The sequence below is a fragment of the Bombina bombina genome, chromosome 7, assembly GCF_027579735.1.
Source record: "Bombina bombina isolate aBomBom1 chromosome 7, aBomBom1.pri, whole genome shotgun sequence".
Classification (NCBI taxonomy): domain Eukaryota; kingdom Metazoa; phylum Chordata; class Amphibia; order Anura; family Bombinatoridae; genus Bombina; species Bombina bombina.
In genome coordinates, this window is record NC_069505.1 from 525,323,725 (window position 1) to 525,337,699 (window position 13,975).

A 13,975-nucleotide genomic window follows, 5' to 3' on the forward strand; every position below is an offset into this window, starting at 1 on the left:
GTTAAAAACGGCTCCGGTTCCGTTATTTTAAGGGTTAAAGCTTCCAAATTTGGGGTGCAATACTTTTAAGGCTTTAAGACACTGTGGTGAAATTTTGGTGAATTTTGAGCAATTCCTTCATATTTTTTCGCAATTGCAGTAATAAAGTGTGTTCAGTTTAAAATTTAAAGTGACAGTAACGGTTTTATTTTAAAACGTTTTTTTGTACTTTGTTATCAAGTTTATGCCTGTTTAACATGTCTGAACTACCAGATAGACTGTGTTCTGAATGTGGGGAAGCCAGAGTTCCTTCTCATTTAAATAAATGTGATTTATGTGACAATGACAATGATGCCCAAGATGATTCCTCAAGTGAGGGGAGTAAGCATGGTACTGCATCATTCCCTCCTTCGTCTACACGAGTCTTGCCCACTCAGGAGGCCCCTAGTACATCTAGCGCGCCAATACTCCTTACTATGCAACAATTAACGGCTGTAATGGATAATTCTGTCAAAAACATTTTAGCCAAAATGCACACTTATCAGCGTAAGCGCGACTGCTCTGTTTTAGATACTGAAGAGCATGACGACGCTGATAATAATGGTTCTGAAGGGCCCCTAAACCAGTCTGATGGGGCCAGGGAGGTTTTGTCTGAGGGAGAAATTACTGATTCAGGGAACATTTCTCAACAAGCTGAACCTGATGTGATTACGTTTAAATTTAAGTTGGAACATCTCCGCATTCTGCTTAAGGAGGTATTATCCACTCTGGATGATTGTGACAAGTTGGTCATCCCAGAGAAACTATGTAAAATGGACAAGTTCCTAGAGGTCCCGGGGCTCCCAGAAGCTTTTCCTATACCCAAGCGGGTGGCGGACATTGTAAATAAAGAATGGGAAAGGCCCGGTATTCCTTTCGTTCCTCCCCCCATATTTAAAAAATTGTTTCCTATGGTCGACCCCAGAAAGGACTTATGGCAGACAGTCCCCAAGGTCGAGGGAGCGGTTTCCACTTTAAACAAACGCACCACTATACCCATAGAAGATAGTTGTGCTTTCAAAGATCCTATGGATAAAAAATTAGAAGGTTTACTTAAAAAGATGTTTGTTCAGCAGGGTTACCTTCTACAACCAATTTCATGCATTGTCCCTGTCACTACAGCCGCGTGTTTCTGGTTCGATGAGCTGGTAAAGGCGGTCGATAGTGATTCTCCTCCTTATGAGGAGATTATGGACAGAATCAATGCTCTCAAATTGGCTAATTCTTTCACCCTAGACGCCACTTTGCAATTGGCTAGGTTAGCGGCTAAGAATTCTGGGTTTGCTATTGTGGCGCGCAGAGCGCTTTGGTTGAAATCTTGGTCAGCTGATGCGTCTTCCAAGAACAAGCTACTTAACATTCCTTTCAAGGGGAAAACGCTGTTTGGCCCTGACTTGAAAGAGATTATCTCTGATATCACTGGGGGTAAGGGCCATGCCCTTCCTCAGGATCGGCCTTTCAAGGCCAAAAATAAACCTAATTTTCGTCCCTTTCGTAGAAACGGACCAGCCCAAAGTGCTACGTCCTCTAAGCAAGAGGGTAATACTTCTCAAGCCAAGCCAGCTTGGAGACCAATGCAAGGCTGGAACAAGGGAAAGCAGGCCAAGAAACCTGCCACTGCTACCAAGACAGCATGAAATGTTGGCCCCCGATCCGGGACCGGATCTGGTGGGGGGCAGACTCTCTCTCTTCGCTCGGGCTTGGGCAAGAGATGTTCTGGATCCTTGGGCGCTAGAAATAGTCTCCCAAGGTTATCTTCTGGAATTCAAGGGGCTTCCCCCAAGGGGGAGGTTCCACAGGTCTCAGTTGTCTTCAGACCACATAAAAAGACAGGCATTCTTACGTTGTGTAGAAGACCTGTTAAAAATGGGAGTGATTCATCCTGTTCCATTAGGAGAACAAGGGATGGGGTTCTACTCCAATCTGTTCATAGTTCCCAAAAAAGAGGGAACGTTCAGACCAATCTTAGATCTCAAGATCTTAAACAAGTTTCTCAAGGTTCCATCGTTCAAAATGGAAACCATTCGAACAATTCTTCCTTCCATCCAGGAAGGTCAATTCATGACCACGGTGGATTTAAAGGATGCGTATCTACATATTCCTATCCACAAGGAACATCATCGGTTCCTAAGGTTCGCATTCCTGGACAAGCATTACCAGTTCGTGGCGCTTCCTTTCGGATTAGCCACTGCTCCAAGGATTTTCACAAAGGTACTAGGGTCCCTTCTAGCTGTGCTAAGACCAAGGGGCATTGCTGTAGTACCTTACTTGGACGACATTCTGATTCAAGCGTCGTCCCTTCCTCAAGCAAAGGCTCACACGGACATTGTCCTGGCCTTTCTCAGATCTCACGGATGGAAAGTGAACGTGGAAAAGAGTTCTCTATCTCCGCCAACAAGGGTTCCCTTCTTGGGGACAATAATAGACTCCTTAGAAATGAGGATTTTTCTGACAGAGGCCAGAAAAACAAAACTTCTAGACTCTTGTCGGATACTTCATTCCGTTCCTCTTCCTTCCATAGCGCAGTGCATGGAAGTGATAGGTTTGATGGTGGCGGCAATGGACATAGTTCCTTTTGCGCGCATTCATCTAAGACCATTACAACTGTGCATGCTCAGTCAGTGGAATGGGGACTATACAAACTTGTCTCCGAGGATACAAGTAAATCAGAGGACCAGAGACTCACTCCGTTGGTGGCTGTCCCTGGACAACCTGTCACAAGGGATGACCTTCCGCAGACCAGAGTGGGTCATTGTCACGACCGACGCCAGTCTGATGGGCTGGGGCGCGGTCTGGGGATCCCTGAAAGCTCAGGGTCTTTGGTCTCGGGAAGAATCTCTTCTACCGATAAATATTCTGGAACTGAGAGCGATATTCAATGCTCTCAAGGCTTGGCCTCAGCTAGCGAGGGCCAAGTTCATACGGTTTCAATCAGACAACATGACAACTGTTGCGTACATCAACCATCAGGGGGGAACAAGGAGTTCCCTGGCGATGGAAGAAGTGACCAAAATCATTCTATGGGCGGAGTCTCACTCCTGCCACCTGTCTGCTATCCACATCCCAGGAGTGGAAAATTGGGAAGCGGATTTTCTGAGTCGTCAGACATTGCATCCGGGGGAGTGGGAACTCCATCCGGAAATCTTTGCCCAAGTCACTCAACTGTGGGGCATTCCAGACATGGATCTGATGGCCTCTCGTCAGAACTTCAAAGTTCCTTGCTACGGGTCCAGATCCAGGGATCCCAAGGCGGCTCTAGTGGATGCACTAGTAGCACCTTGGACCTTCAAACTAGCTTATGTATTCCCGCCGTTTCCTCTCATCCCCAGGCTGGTAGCCAGGATCAATCAGGAAAGGGCGTCAGTGATCTTGATAGCTCCTGCGTGGCCACGCAGGACTTGGTATGCAGATCTGGTGAATATGTCATCGGCTCCACCATGGAAGCTACCTTTGAGACGAGACCTTCTTGTTCAAGGTCCGTTCGAACATCCGAATCTGGTCTCACTCCAGCTGACTGCTTGGAGATTGAACGCTTGATCTTATCGAAGCGAGGGTTCTCAGATTCTGTTATCGATACTCTTGTTCAGGCCAGAAAGCCTGTAACTAGAAAGATTTACCACAAAATTTGGAAAAAATATATCTGTTGGTGTGAATCTAAAGGATTCCCTTGGGACAAGGTTAAGATTCCTAAGATTCTATCCTTCCTTCAAGAAGGATTGGAAAAAGGATTATCTGCAAGTTCCCTGAAGGGACAGATTTCTGCCTTGTCTGTGTTACTTCACAAAAAGCTGGCAGCTGTGCCAGATGTTCAAGCCTTTGTTCAGGCTCTGGTTAGAATCAAGCCTGTTTACAAACCTTTGACTCCTCCTTGGAGTCTCAACTTAGTTCTTTCAGTTCTTCAGGGGGTTCCGTTTGAACCCTTACATTCCGTTGATATTAAGTTATTATCTTGGAAAGTTTTGTTTTTGGTTGCAATTTCTTCTGCTAGAAGAGTTTCAGAATTATCTGCTCTGCAGTGTTCTCCTCCTTATCTGGTGTTCCATGCAGATAAGGTGGTTTTACGTACTAAACCTGGTTTTCTTCCAAAAGTTGTTTCTAACAAAAACATTAACCAGGAGATTATCGTACCTTCTCTGTGTCCGAAACCAGTTTCGAAGAAGGAACGTTTGTTGCACAATTTGGATGTTGTTCGCGCTCTAAAATTCTATTTAGATGCTACAAAGGATTTTAGACAAACATCTTCCTTGTTTGTTGTTTATTCCGGTAAAAGGAGAGGTCAAAAAGCAACTTCTACCTCTCTCTCTTTTTGGATTAAAAGCATCATCAGATTGGCTTACGAGACTGCCGGACGGCAGCCTCCCGAAAGAATCACAGCTCATTCCACTAGGGCTGTGGCTTCCACATGGGCCTTCAAGAACGAGGCTTCTGTTGATCAGATATGTAGGGCAGCGACTTGGTCTTCACTGCACACTTTTACCAAATTTTACAAGTTTGATACTTTTGCTTCTTCTGAGGCTATTTTTGGGAGAAAGGTTTTGCAAGCCGTGGTGCCTTCCATCTAGGTGACCTGATTTGCTCCCTCCCATCATCCGTGTCCTAAAGCTTTGGTATTGGTTCCCACAAGTAAGGATGACGCCGTGGACCGGACACACCTATGTTGGAGAAAACAGAATTTATGTTTACCTGATAAATTACTTTCTCCAACGGTGTGTCCGGTCCACGGCCCGCCCTGGTTTTTTAATCAGGTCTGATAATTTATTTTCTTTAACTACAGTCACCACGGTTTCATATGGTTTCTCCTATGCAAATATTCCTCCTTAACGTCGGTCGAATGACTGGGGTAGGCGGAGCCTAGGAGGGATCATGTGACCAGCTTTGCTGGGCTCTTTGCCATTTCCTGTTGGGGAAGAGAATATCCCACAAGTAAGGATGACGCCGTGGACCGGACACACCGTTGGAGAAAGTAATTTATCAGGTAAACATAAATTCTGTTTTTGTCGTTCAGCACTACTTAGATTTACTTTACTTATAAATTCCAATGAGTAATGGGTTAGCTGAGACAGATATTCTTAATGTCTTGTTAATATAATATAGACCCCATTTTGCTGCTGAATTAAGTGCTTATTCTATTGGTTTCTAATGTTCCATACGAGAATTGCTATATATATTTAATATGTGTATACTCAAAAAGTTACTCGATAATCACTAATTATGCCACAACTTCGGATTTAATTACAAGTAGAGTCTCTATGAATATTACAAGATACTGCAAGATAACTGCAGCGGTAAGAAGGATTCGTTCTGATACTTATAGCGAATCTAGTATTTTTTGTGTTTGTTAGTATCTGTATACTTTTCTCTACCGGTTATCTCTGAGTTTTTTCTAAGTTTGTATAAACACGGCTAGCAGTTTGGCGTTTTTGGTATTTATAACTTATTAGATATTGGGGTAATGTATCTAAATCCCCTATTTCCGTACTGATATACTTATGATACCGCCTTGCCGCAACTGCCGGTTACCAATATAAAGTACACGGTACTAGAAAGAACCTTATTTAGGAGATTCTTAGCTGTAGTCTTAATGTTAACAACCAACACACATGCTTCTATTATTTACATTAAGGACCAAATATCCTGCTAGTTAAAAAATGTTAGGAGGCATTCACAACAAACATTTCCCTAACATGTTTCGCCACTAACGTGGCTTTTTCAAAGGGTCTTTGAAAAAGCCACGTTAGTGGCGAAACATGTTAGGGAAATGTTTGTTGTGAATGCCTCCTAACATTTTTTAACTAGCAGGATATTTGGTCCTTAATGTAAATAATAGAAGCATGTGTGTTGGTTGTTAACATTAAGACTACAGCTAAGAATCTCCTAAATAAGGTTCTTTCTAGTACCGTGTACTTTATATTGGTAACCGGCAGTTGCAGCAAGGCGGTATCATAAGTATATCAGTACGGAAATAGGGGATTTAGATACATTACCCCAATATCTAATAAGTTATAAATACCAAAAACGCCAAACTGCTAGCCGTGTTTATACAAACTTAGAAAAAACTCAGAGATAACCGGTAGAGAAAAGTATACAGATACTAACAAACACAAAAAATACTAGATTTGCTATAAGTATCAGAACGAATCCTTCTTACCGCTGCAGTTATCTTGCAGTATCTTGTAATATTCATAGAGACTCTACTTGTAATTAAATCCGAAGTTGTGGCATAATTAGTGATTATCGAGTAACTTTTTGAGTATACACATATTAAATATATATATAGCAATTCTCGTATGGAACATTAGAAACCAATAGAATAAGCACTTAATTCAGCAGCAAAATGGGGTCTATATTATATTAACAAGACATTAAGAATATCTGTCTCAGCTAACCCATTACTCATTGGAATTTATAAGTAAAGTAAATCTAAGTAGTGCTGAACGACAAAAGTGTGACTATCAGCACTTTAACGCCAATAAGTATTGTATACTCCATACAACCTACTGCAAAAATGGAACAAATTTTGTGTTAGATATATACATACTTTATTTGAAGTGCCAGAGAGTTCAGCACAACAGTCTGGAAATATATTAGGCTAAATCCTTAGCACATATATATACAGCAGTTACAATAGTTTAATCTTACAGTCTGTTAATATATCAGGCGACTATCTCAGTACATTTAAACAGTAATTGCAATAGTGGTAGATTTAGCTCATTATTATAAGCCAAGAACAACATCTACTCTATACTAATACTACATATATATTCCTTTGTAATCAGCAGTAATATTCGATTTGTTAAATCCAAAATCCCAATATATACATCAAGACAGAATACAAACCAGATTCTGCTGAATATAATCTTAAATCAGTTCCCATAAAATTGTACAATTGTGTATCCACTCACATAACATTAAAAAAGACACTTTTATCTGTGACTTAAACTCCAAGTTTAGGAACAATAGATTTATTATCTCAGTGGTGCAAAGCGAAGTGAGATCACGTATTCTACAAGAAAATCAGATTCTTACTGATCCCTACAGATATCTCTGACTTAAGATAGATCAATATACGTTTAATGTAAACGACAACCACTATATTCAAATAAAGAATATTGGATTATATAAAAAAATCCGACCAAATCCTGTGTTTTTAAACATTGTATATATGTGGATTGTGTGTAAGCTTTTGTTTTTGTTTTAAATTAACAAATAAAGGTTATATTTTAAATATCCCTAAGCACTCTTTCTCCAAAGATATCCAGTCTCTGCCCAATTTTGCCATCCATGAATAAGGGGAAGAGTGCTACCCAGGTGTACAAAATTTTCAATCCAAGGATTGATTCTGTGTGGTTCAGTATACAAGTACACAGCACCTCAGCCATGTTGTAATTAACACAGAGTTATAGATACAAACCTACACATACGGTATCTATAAACTCAGAGATTAATAGGCTACCCTAATTCTTAACCTTCAGCAGTGCCATTAGTACTTTTGTTTTTCTAAGTAAATATTAGATCTGGCTGTATTGTCTAGCGCTCCTTCCTGTTACTGCTCTTATTTTTCAAATATTAGATTACAGCTTAGTTGAGGGGGGTGTACTTTTATAATACAGCCAGAAGTGTAGGACAGGAGCAGTTATTATGTATATTACAGATTAGGTGTGCCTGCTCTATATATCCCACATAGTTATAATGGCAGAATAGACCCCCTATTCATATGTACGCCCCTATATGCTTACTAATTACTATTCTCTCCTATATCCATCTTGTCAGAATCTCTCTTCCCACAGTAGGTTAAGAGTCACACATTAGACTCAGAAACACGCCTCTTGGGTCTCAATTAGTGGTTATGTAGCTTATTAAACGCATATGGAATCTAAGCATAGGGTCAGTGGGAATAGGTTAGAGGGGATACTGACACTTCCTCAAAAATCTTAAAGCAACTCTTATCTTTTCACTGTTAGACAAGAGCTCATATTTATTTGAAGTTGCTGACTAGGTGTCTCTCTGTCCTTTAGAGTTTGACATTTTATGTACAGTGTATATTCCTTACCTACGGCTGATTAGAACATGAATAGTAGACGCATGCCAGCACAAAGGCGAAACACGTTACAAACTACCCTAATAGCTACTATATATCTAATGCTTAGTCTTGCTCACTAGAGGGTTGCATAGCCTGCTGAGTACAGGTTCTCCTCCCTAAAATGACATTCCAGACACAAAAAGGCTTCTTTGCAGACATGTGTGTCTTTCTTAGGTAGGCACCCTTATTTCTGTGCCCGCCTTGGCTAAGATTTGCGCAAGATGTAAATAGAGGATCAGTTTATTTTCTACTATATATTAAAGCTCTGAGTCTTCAGTATATTTCCACATTCGATATGCTAACTAGCTTCGCCCTCCCACCCCTCCCACCCCCCTATTATATTTCAAGCGGCTCTTGCCCGCTGCGTCCCCTTTCCCCATAAAAACTATTGAGCTACCTCCTCCCTAGCCCTAACCCTTCTTGTTTAGATATCCAAACTTCTTCATACATAGCTGGGAGAGGACCATTTTAGTTTATGTTACTTTTCAGATACTCAAACAAAACTGAAGTCTTTTCTATGAGTCAGCCCACATTTTATTGTAATGATTAAGACAACTGAATACATTGCATTATTAATTATGTTACGTCTACATTGTTCTGTACAGATGTTGGGGCATACCCTATGTTTTGTATTTGTATTTGACTTCAATAAAAAATTATTTAAAAAAAAAAAAAAAAAAGTGTCTTAAAACGAGATGCTCTATCTGAATCAAGTTTTTTTTTATGAATAATTTTTATTAAGTTGTCATAATACAAAACTGTTTGACAAATATAATAAAAGAGAAAAAAAGCGTGTGAATAATACAAGCTTATAAAACATAGTTGTAGATATGATTAGACATAAAGCATATAATAATCTGAGCCATTCCACGTCAGTCACAATGGGCTGTATGTCTTATAAGTCCAAGAGGTCAGCTGGGTTCTGAGCATTAAAGTTCATCGGTCTTTGGAGGTGTTGTAATGTATAAGGACTTAAAGGGACAGTCAAGTCCAAAAAAAAAACTTTAATGATTTAAATAGGGAATGTCATTTTAAACGACTTTCCAATTTTACCTTTATCCCCAATTTATCTTTGTTCTCTTGGTATTCTTAGTTGAAAGCTAATCCTAGGAGGTTCATATGCTAATTTCTTAGACCTTGAAGACTGCCTCTAATCTGAATGCATTTTGACCACTAGAGGGCATTAGTTCATGTGTTTCATATAGATAACATTGAGCTCATGCACATGAAGTGACCTAGGAATGAGCACTGATTGGCTAAAATGCAAGTCTGTCAAAACAACTGAAATAAGGGGGCAGTTTGCAGAGGCTTAGATACAAGTTAATCACAAAGGTAAAAAGTGTATTAATATAACTGTGTTGGTTATGCAAAACTTGGGAATGGGTAATAAAGGAATTATCTTTCTTTTTAAGCAACAACGATTCTGGTGTTGACGGATCCTTTAAACCTGCAAATCTGAATGAGACCCAATAATTTGCAATATAGTGTTCCTTTATCTAATGGATGGTTTGCTTGATAAAAATGAACAAGAATAGAGTAAGAGTGTAAAAATGTAGGGGGAGCGTATGTTGATCTCTATAATAAAAGAAATGTCCCATATACGTGTTTCATATTTTTCTCTCACACCTAATCCTAATTAAAGGGATAGCCTAGTCAAAATTAAACTTTAATGATTCAGATACAGCATGCAGTTTTAAGCACCTTTGTAATTTACTCCTATTATCCGTTTTTCTTCGTTCTCTTGCTATCTTTGTTTGACAACGCAGGAATGTAGGCTTAGGAGCCGGCCCATTTTTGGTTCAGCACCTGGGTAGCGCTTGCTGATAGGTTGCTAAATGAGAAGAAAAAGCACAGAGAACACTAACCTACCATACAGTCTGAGAAAGAAATCGTGAAATGCGTGGCTCACTTTATGATCCTAATAAATATGCATCTGACACCCATTTAAACATGAGGTTTAGACATTTAAAGACCAGCCTGATCCCATTAATCCCAATAGTCTGACCCGAAATGACCACATTGCTCACTCCGTTAAATGCACATGACTGATCCCATTTAGCGCACAAGGTTGATCACATGACCAAATTATACGAGTGAGGCTAACCCCATGACTCCATCAAAAAGCACAAGGCTGATCCTGTTGAACACAATCTTTGATAACCTAATTAAAGATAGGCCGTACCCCATGACTGGATTAAACACAGGTTTGACCCTTTAAATACAGATCCATTAGTCCGTCCTTTATTCCACACTGAATGCATTTTGTAAAATATTTTTACAGTTAAAAGGATATTAAAGGGACATGAAACCCGAAAAATGTTCTTTCATGATTCAGATAGAGCATGCAGTTTAAAATCACTTTCCAATTTACTTCTATTATCTAATGTTCTTTGTTCTCTTGGTGTCCTTTTTAAAAAAATCATTGCTAGGTAGGTTTAGGAGCAGCAATGCACTACTAGGAGCTAGCTGCTTTATTGGTGGCTGCACATATATGCCTCATATCATTGGCTTATCTGATGTATTCAGCTACCTCCCAGTAGTGCATTGCTGCTCATTTAGCAAATTTTTAAACAAAAGTAAATTGGAAAGTTGTTTTAAATTGTATGCTCTGTCTGAATTATAAAGGACAAATCTTGGGTTTCATGTCCCTTTAAACACTTAAAGGGACACTCAAGTCAAAATTAAACTTTCAATATTCAGATAGAGCATGCAGTTTTAAACATTTTTCCAATTTACTTCTATTAACAAAATGTGCACATTCTTTTTATATTTACTGATGGCTGTCACATGGTACGTGTATGCATTTGTGAGTGGCTGATGGATGTCACATGGTACAGGGGTAGTAGAAATAGACATAACGTTTAAAATTGTCAGGAAAAAAAAATCTACTACTCATTTCAAGTTCAGACTAAGTGCTATTGGATTGTCTTGTTATGTTGCATTTGTTGATTATGCAAATCTACTGTGTTAACTGGTCCTTTAATAAGGGGTGCCGCCATTTTGGAACCTAGGTTTCACTGCAGGTATGTGAAGAAGAATTACTACAAATGTGCAAACACAGGTCAGTAATGGAATGCAGTGAAAGTTAGATTTTTATATGGCGGCACCCATCTGAAGAATAACCTCAATACTATTGTTGTAAAATTATAATTTGTCCCTTTAAATGCTGGATCTGTGCATTTTCTGTGTACAACTTCAATGCTTAGTCTTTATTTAGTTTTATCATTTTATTCATCTTCAGACAAGGGAAAACGTGGTGCTCCCAAACCGCCCACCATGGCAGAATTCCTTTCAGAAAGTTTCTCCACTTCCAGGAAGAGGGGCCCTAACAGAAGCCGAGGGCAGAGCAAACCTTACAGGTATGTATTTGCATATGTTCTGTTTGCTTGTAACATTTAAATATTGTTTATTTGCCAACCTTTTTACTTACCTCTCTGTCAAACCCATTTAAGTGGGTAAATGGATGACCTTTACTGGCCAGAGGATACATTCTCTTTCTCTCTCTTGCACTGTCTTTCTCTTGCACTGTCTTTTCTTCATAAATGGAAAGAGTCCACAGCTGCATTCATTACTTTTGGGAATTGATAACCTGGCCACCAGGAGGAGGCAAAGACACCCCAGCCAAAAAGCTCAAATATCTCCCCCACTTACCTCATCCCCCAGTCAATCTTTGCCTTTCATCCCAGGAGGTTGGCAGAGAAGTGTCAGAAGTTTTCGATAGTCTCTTATGGAGGGTAGTGCTCTTCAGCATGGGACTGGAGTTTTAAGTAGTCCTGTCAGCCTCTCAGTGAGAATGTGGACAAATGTTAGTCCGGAACTGCAGGGAGAGTCTTTCTGCGAAACCATCCTTACTCATATTAACAGCTCCACAAGCAATCGGCGTTGACGAGTTTCGCTGCCTGCTTTTTTCTCTCAAGTCCATGGCAGAAGTGACGCTACTATCTGTCACACTTGAAAGGCTGTGTTTCTGTTCCACGGTGTAGATTCCGGTAAGATCGTTTCATTTTACTTTCATCATGGATGTATTGTAATTACAACTGTTTATCGGAGAGGTGCTGCAACATTTTGGGGATAACTTTAACATAGGGTCTCAGTGAGCCTCCTTTTTGTATCTAGGAATCAAGGGTTAATATCTCCTGAGGGGGGTTATTGAACAGGGGGGTTTATAATCATGTTTATGTGATTCTGTCTGCTACTGTGTTTTCGTGTTGCTTCGGCTCATGGCTATTTTGGAACATAATGGCCTATGTCTAGTGACGCGGCCTTTACGGTCGGGCGTGCTTTTGCATTGACTGCACTGTTTACCTTGTGCCGCCATTTCCACATTCCTGGCTGTGTGGAGACGGAGAAATCCTAGTCTGCTGGTGTCTGGTTCTCTGGAGGTGGTGAGTGCCCCAGCCATTGGGGGGGGGGGGGTGTTAAGGTGCCATTTAGATTTTTCTTATTGGTCCATTTTTTTATTTAGTATCCCAGTTATTCTGTTTTTTTAGAGACGGATATCTCTGATTCAGACTCTACTTCTTGCGAAGAATATGAATTGGTCCGGGTGATACATGCCCATCAGTTATGTTCCGAATGCCGTTTTAGAGTGCTCTGTTCCTCGGGATCGAGGAATCAGGTGCCCGCTGAGCCATCCGCCTCTGGGGATTTTATTTCCCACAAGACTAGTTCCCTACCACCAACTTACTACGCATGCAGGTAACCCAAACACTACTTGTCCTTCTACGGAGTGTGGCCTGTTCCCACCGGAGGTTATGACACGGTTCCGAATGGCCATATCGTTGGTGCTGGCGCATCTGCACCTCCCGGGAGTGTGCTTACAATATTGTCCGTGTTCCGTTAACTGGGGCTCGTCGGACGTGGTATCGCCTGGTCCAGTTCAGCCCTCCGGGGGAGCGACTGCCCCTGAGGCCTCAGGGGGGTCAACCTTCAAGGCCAGTGTTTTCTTTTGTTCCGGCGGAGGTATGTTGCGCACCTTCGTGTTCTACTATGGCACGTTTTTGGCGTTGCTGTAGGATCCCACTCTTAATGGATTTGGGGATTCTCAGTCTTTATCTTCGACTGGCTTGCATGCATAGACATAAGGGGATGAAGTAATCTTCCTATAGTCTTTGTTATTTGTGTTTCCTTTTCCAGTTCTGAGCTTGGAAGTCTCGGACCCCTGTTGGGCTGGTCCTGCGGGTCTGTCCGTTCTTCCTGGGCGATAACCTACGGGTTGCCTTATCTTTTAGTTTCATCCGATAAAGATGATTTTTTATTTGGTCTTAAGCTCATGTTATGGTATGAAGTTTCCTTCGGGAACTTTCTTCTCTGAAATGTATACTGGAGATGTTGTGGTCACACTGTTTACAATGGTCTGTCTGACTGTTCTTTATCCCTCTATCTCAGGGGAGACTCTATGTGGCCTTGACAGTGCTGGGGCCCTTGGTTTCAGGCTGGTCTGGCTGACTGGGTACAAATCCTTCTGTCTTTGAGGCCTAGTTCAGACACGTGATTATTTATGTCCGGTTGGTCCGGTGAGGGTGCCTAGTGATCACTTATGATTTGTGTTTACTTGTTTTATTTTACAAGCTGCAACTAGCATCCTGAGATAACTTGAGGGTCTGTGGTTGCTTAGGGGCATGGGGGTTTGGTTCAGTCCTCATTCACTTTTCAGTATAGTGGGCCGGGACTCCGTTGAGATCCGCGGCAACATGCTCAGTAGTTTCCGATTTTTCAGGGCACTAGTGTTCCTTCCCATTGTGGGTTGGAGGCTTGGAGGAGTTATGTCCTTCATACCGCCGTACTTACGGTTTTGCCTTTCATGGTCTCTTTGGAAGTGTCCTTTTAGGATTTGTTCCTTTTAGAGGTTCTTTTCCGTTGGGTTGAGACTTTCTG

The 13,975-nt window shown here is 41.0% G+C and overlaps 1 protein-coding gene across 3 annotated transcripts in view; it reads left to right on the plus strand.

Annotated features, from left to right (window-relative positions):
* Positions 1–13,975, plus strand: part of CCDC9 (coiled-coil domain containing 9) — a 453,629-nt gene that overhangs the window by 183,727 nt on the left and 255,927 nt on the right. For all 3 annotated transcript variants that reach the window (XM_053721824.1, XM_053721823.1, XM_053721825.1), the window contains exon 10: positions 11,340–11,457. In XM_053721824.1, coding sequence (XP_053577799.1) covers positions 11,340–11,457 — 118 coding nt within the window. The remainder of the gene's footprint in view (positions 1–11,339; positions 11,458–13,975) is intronic.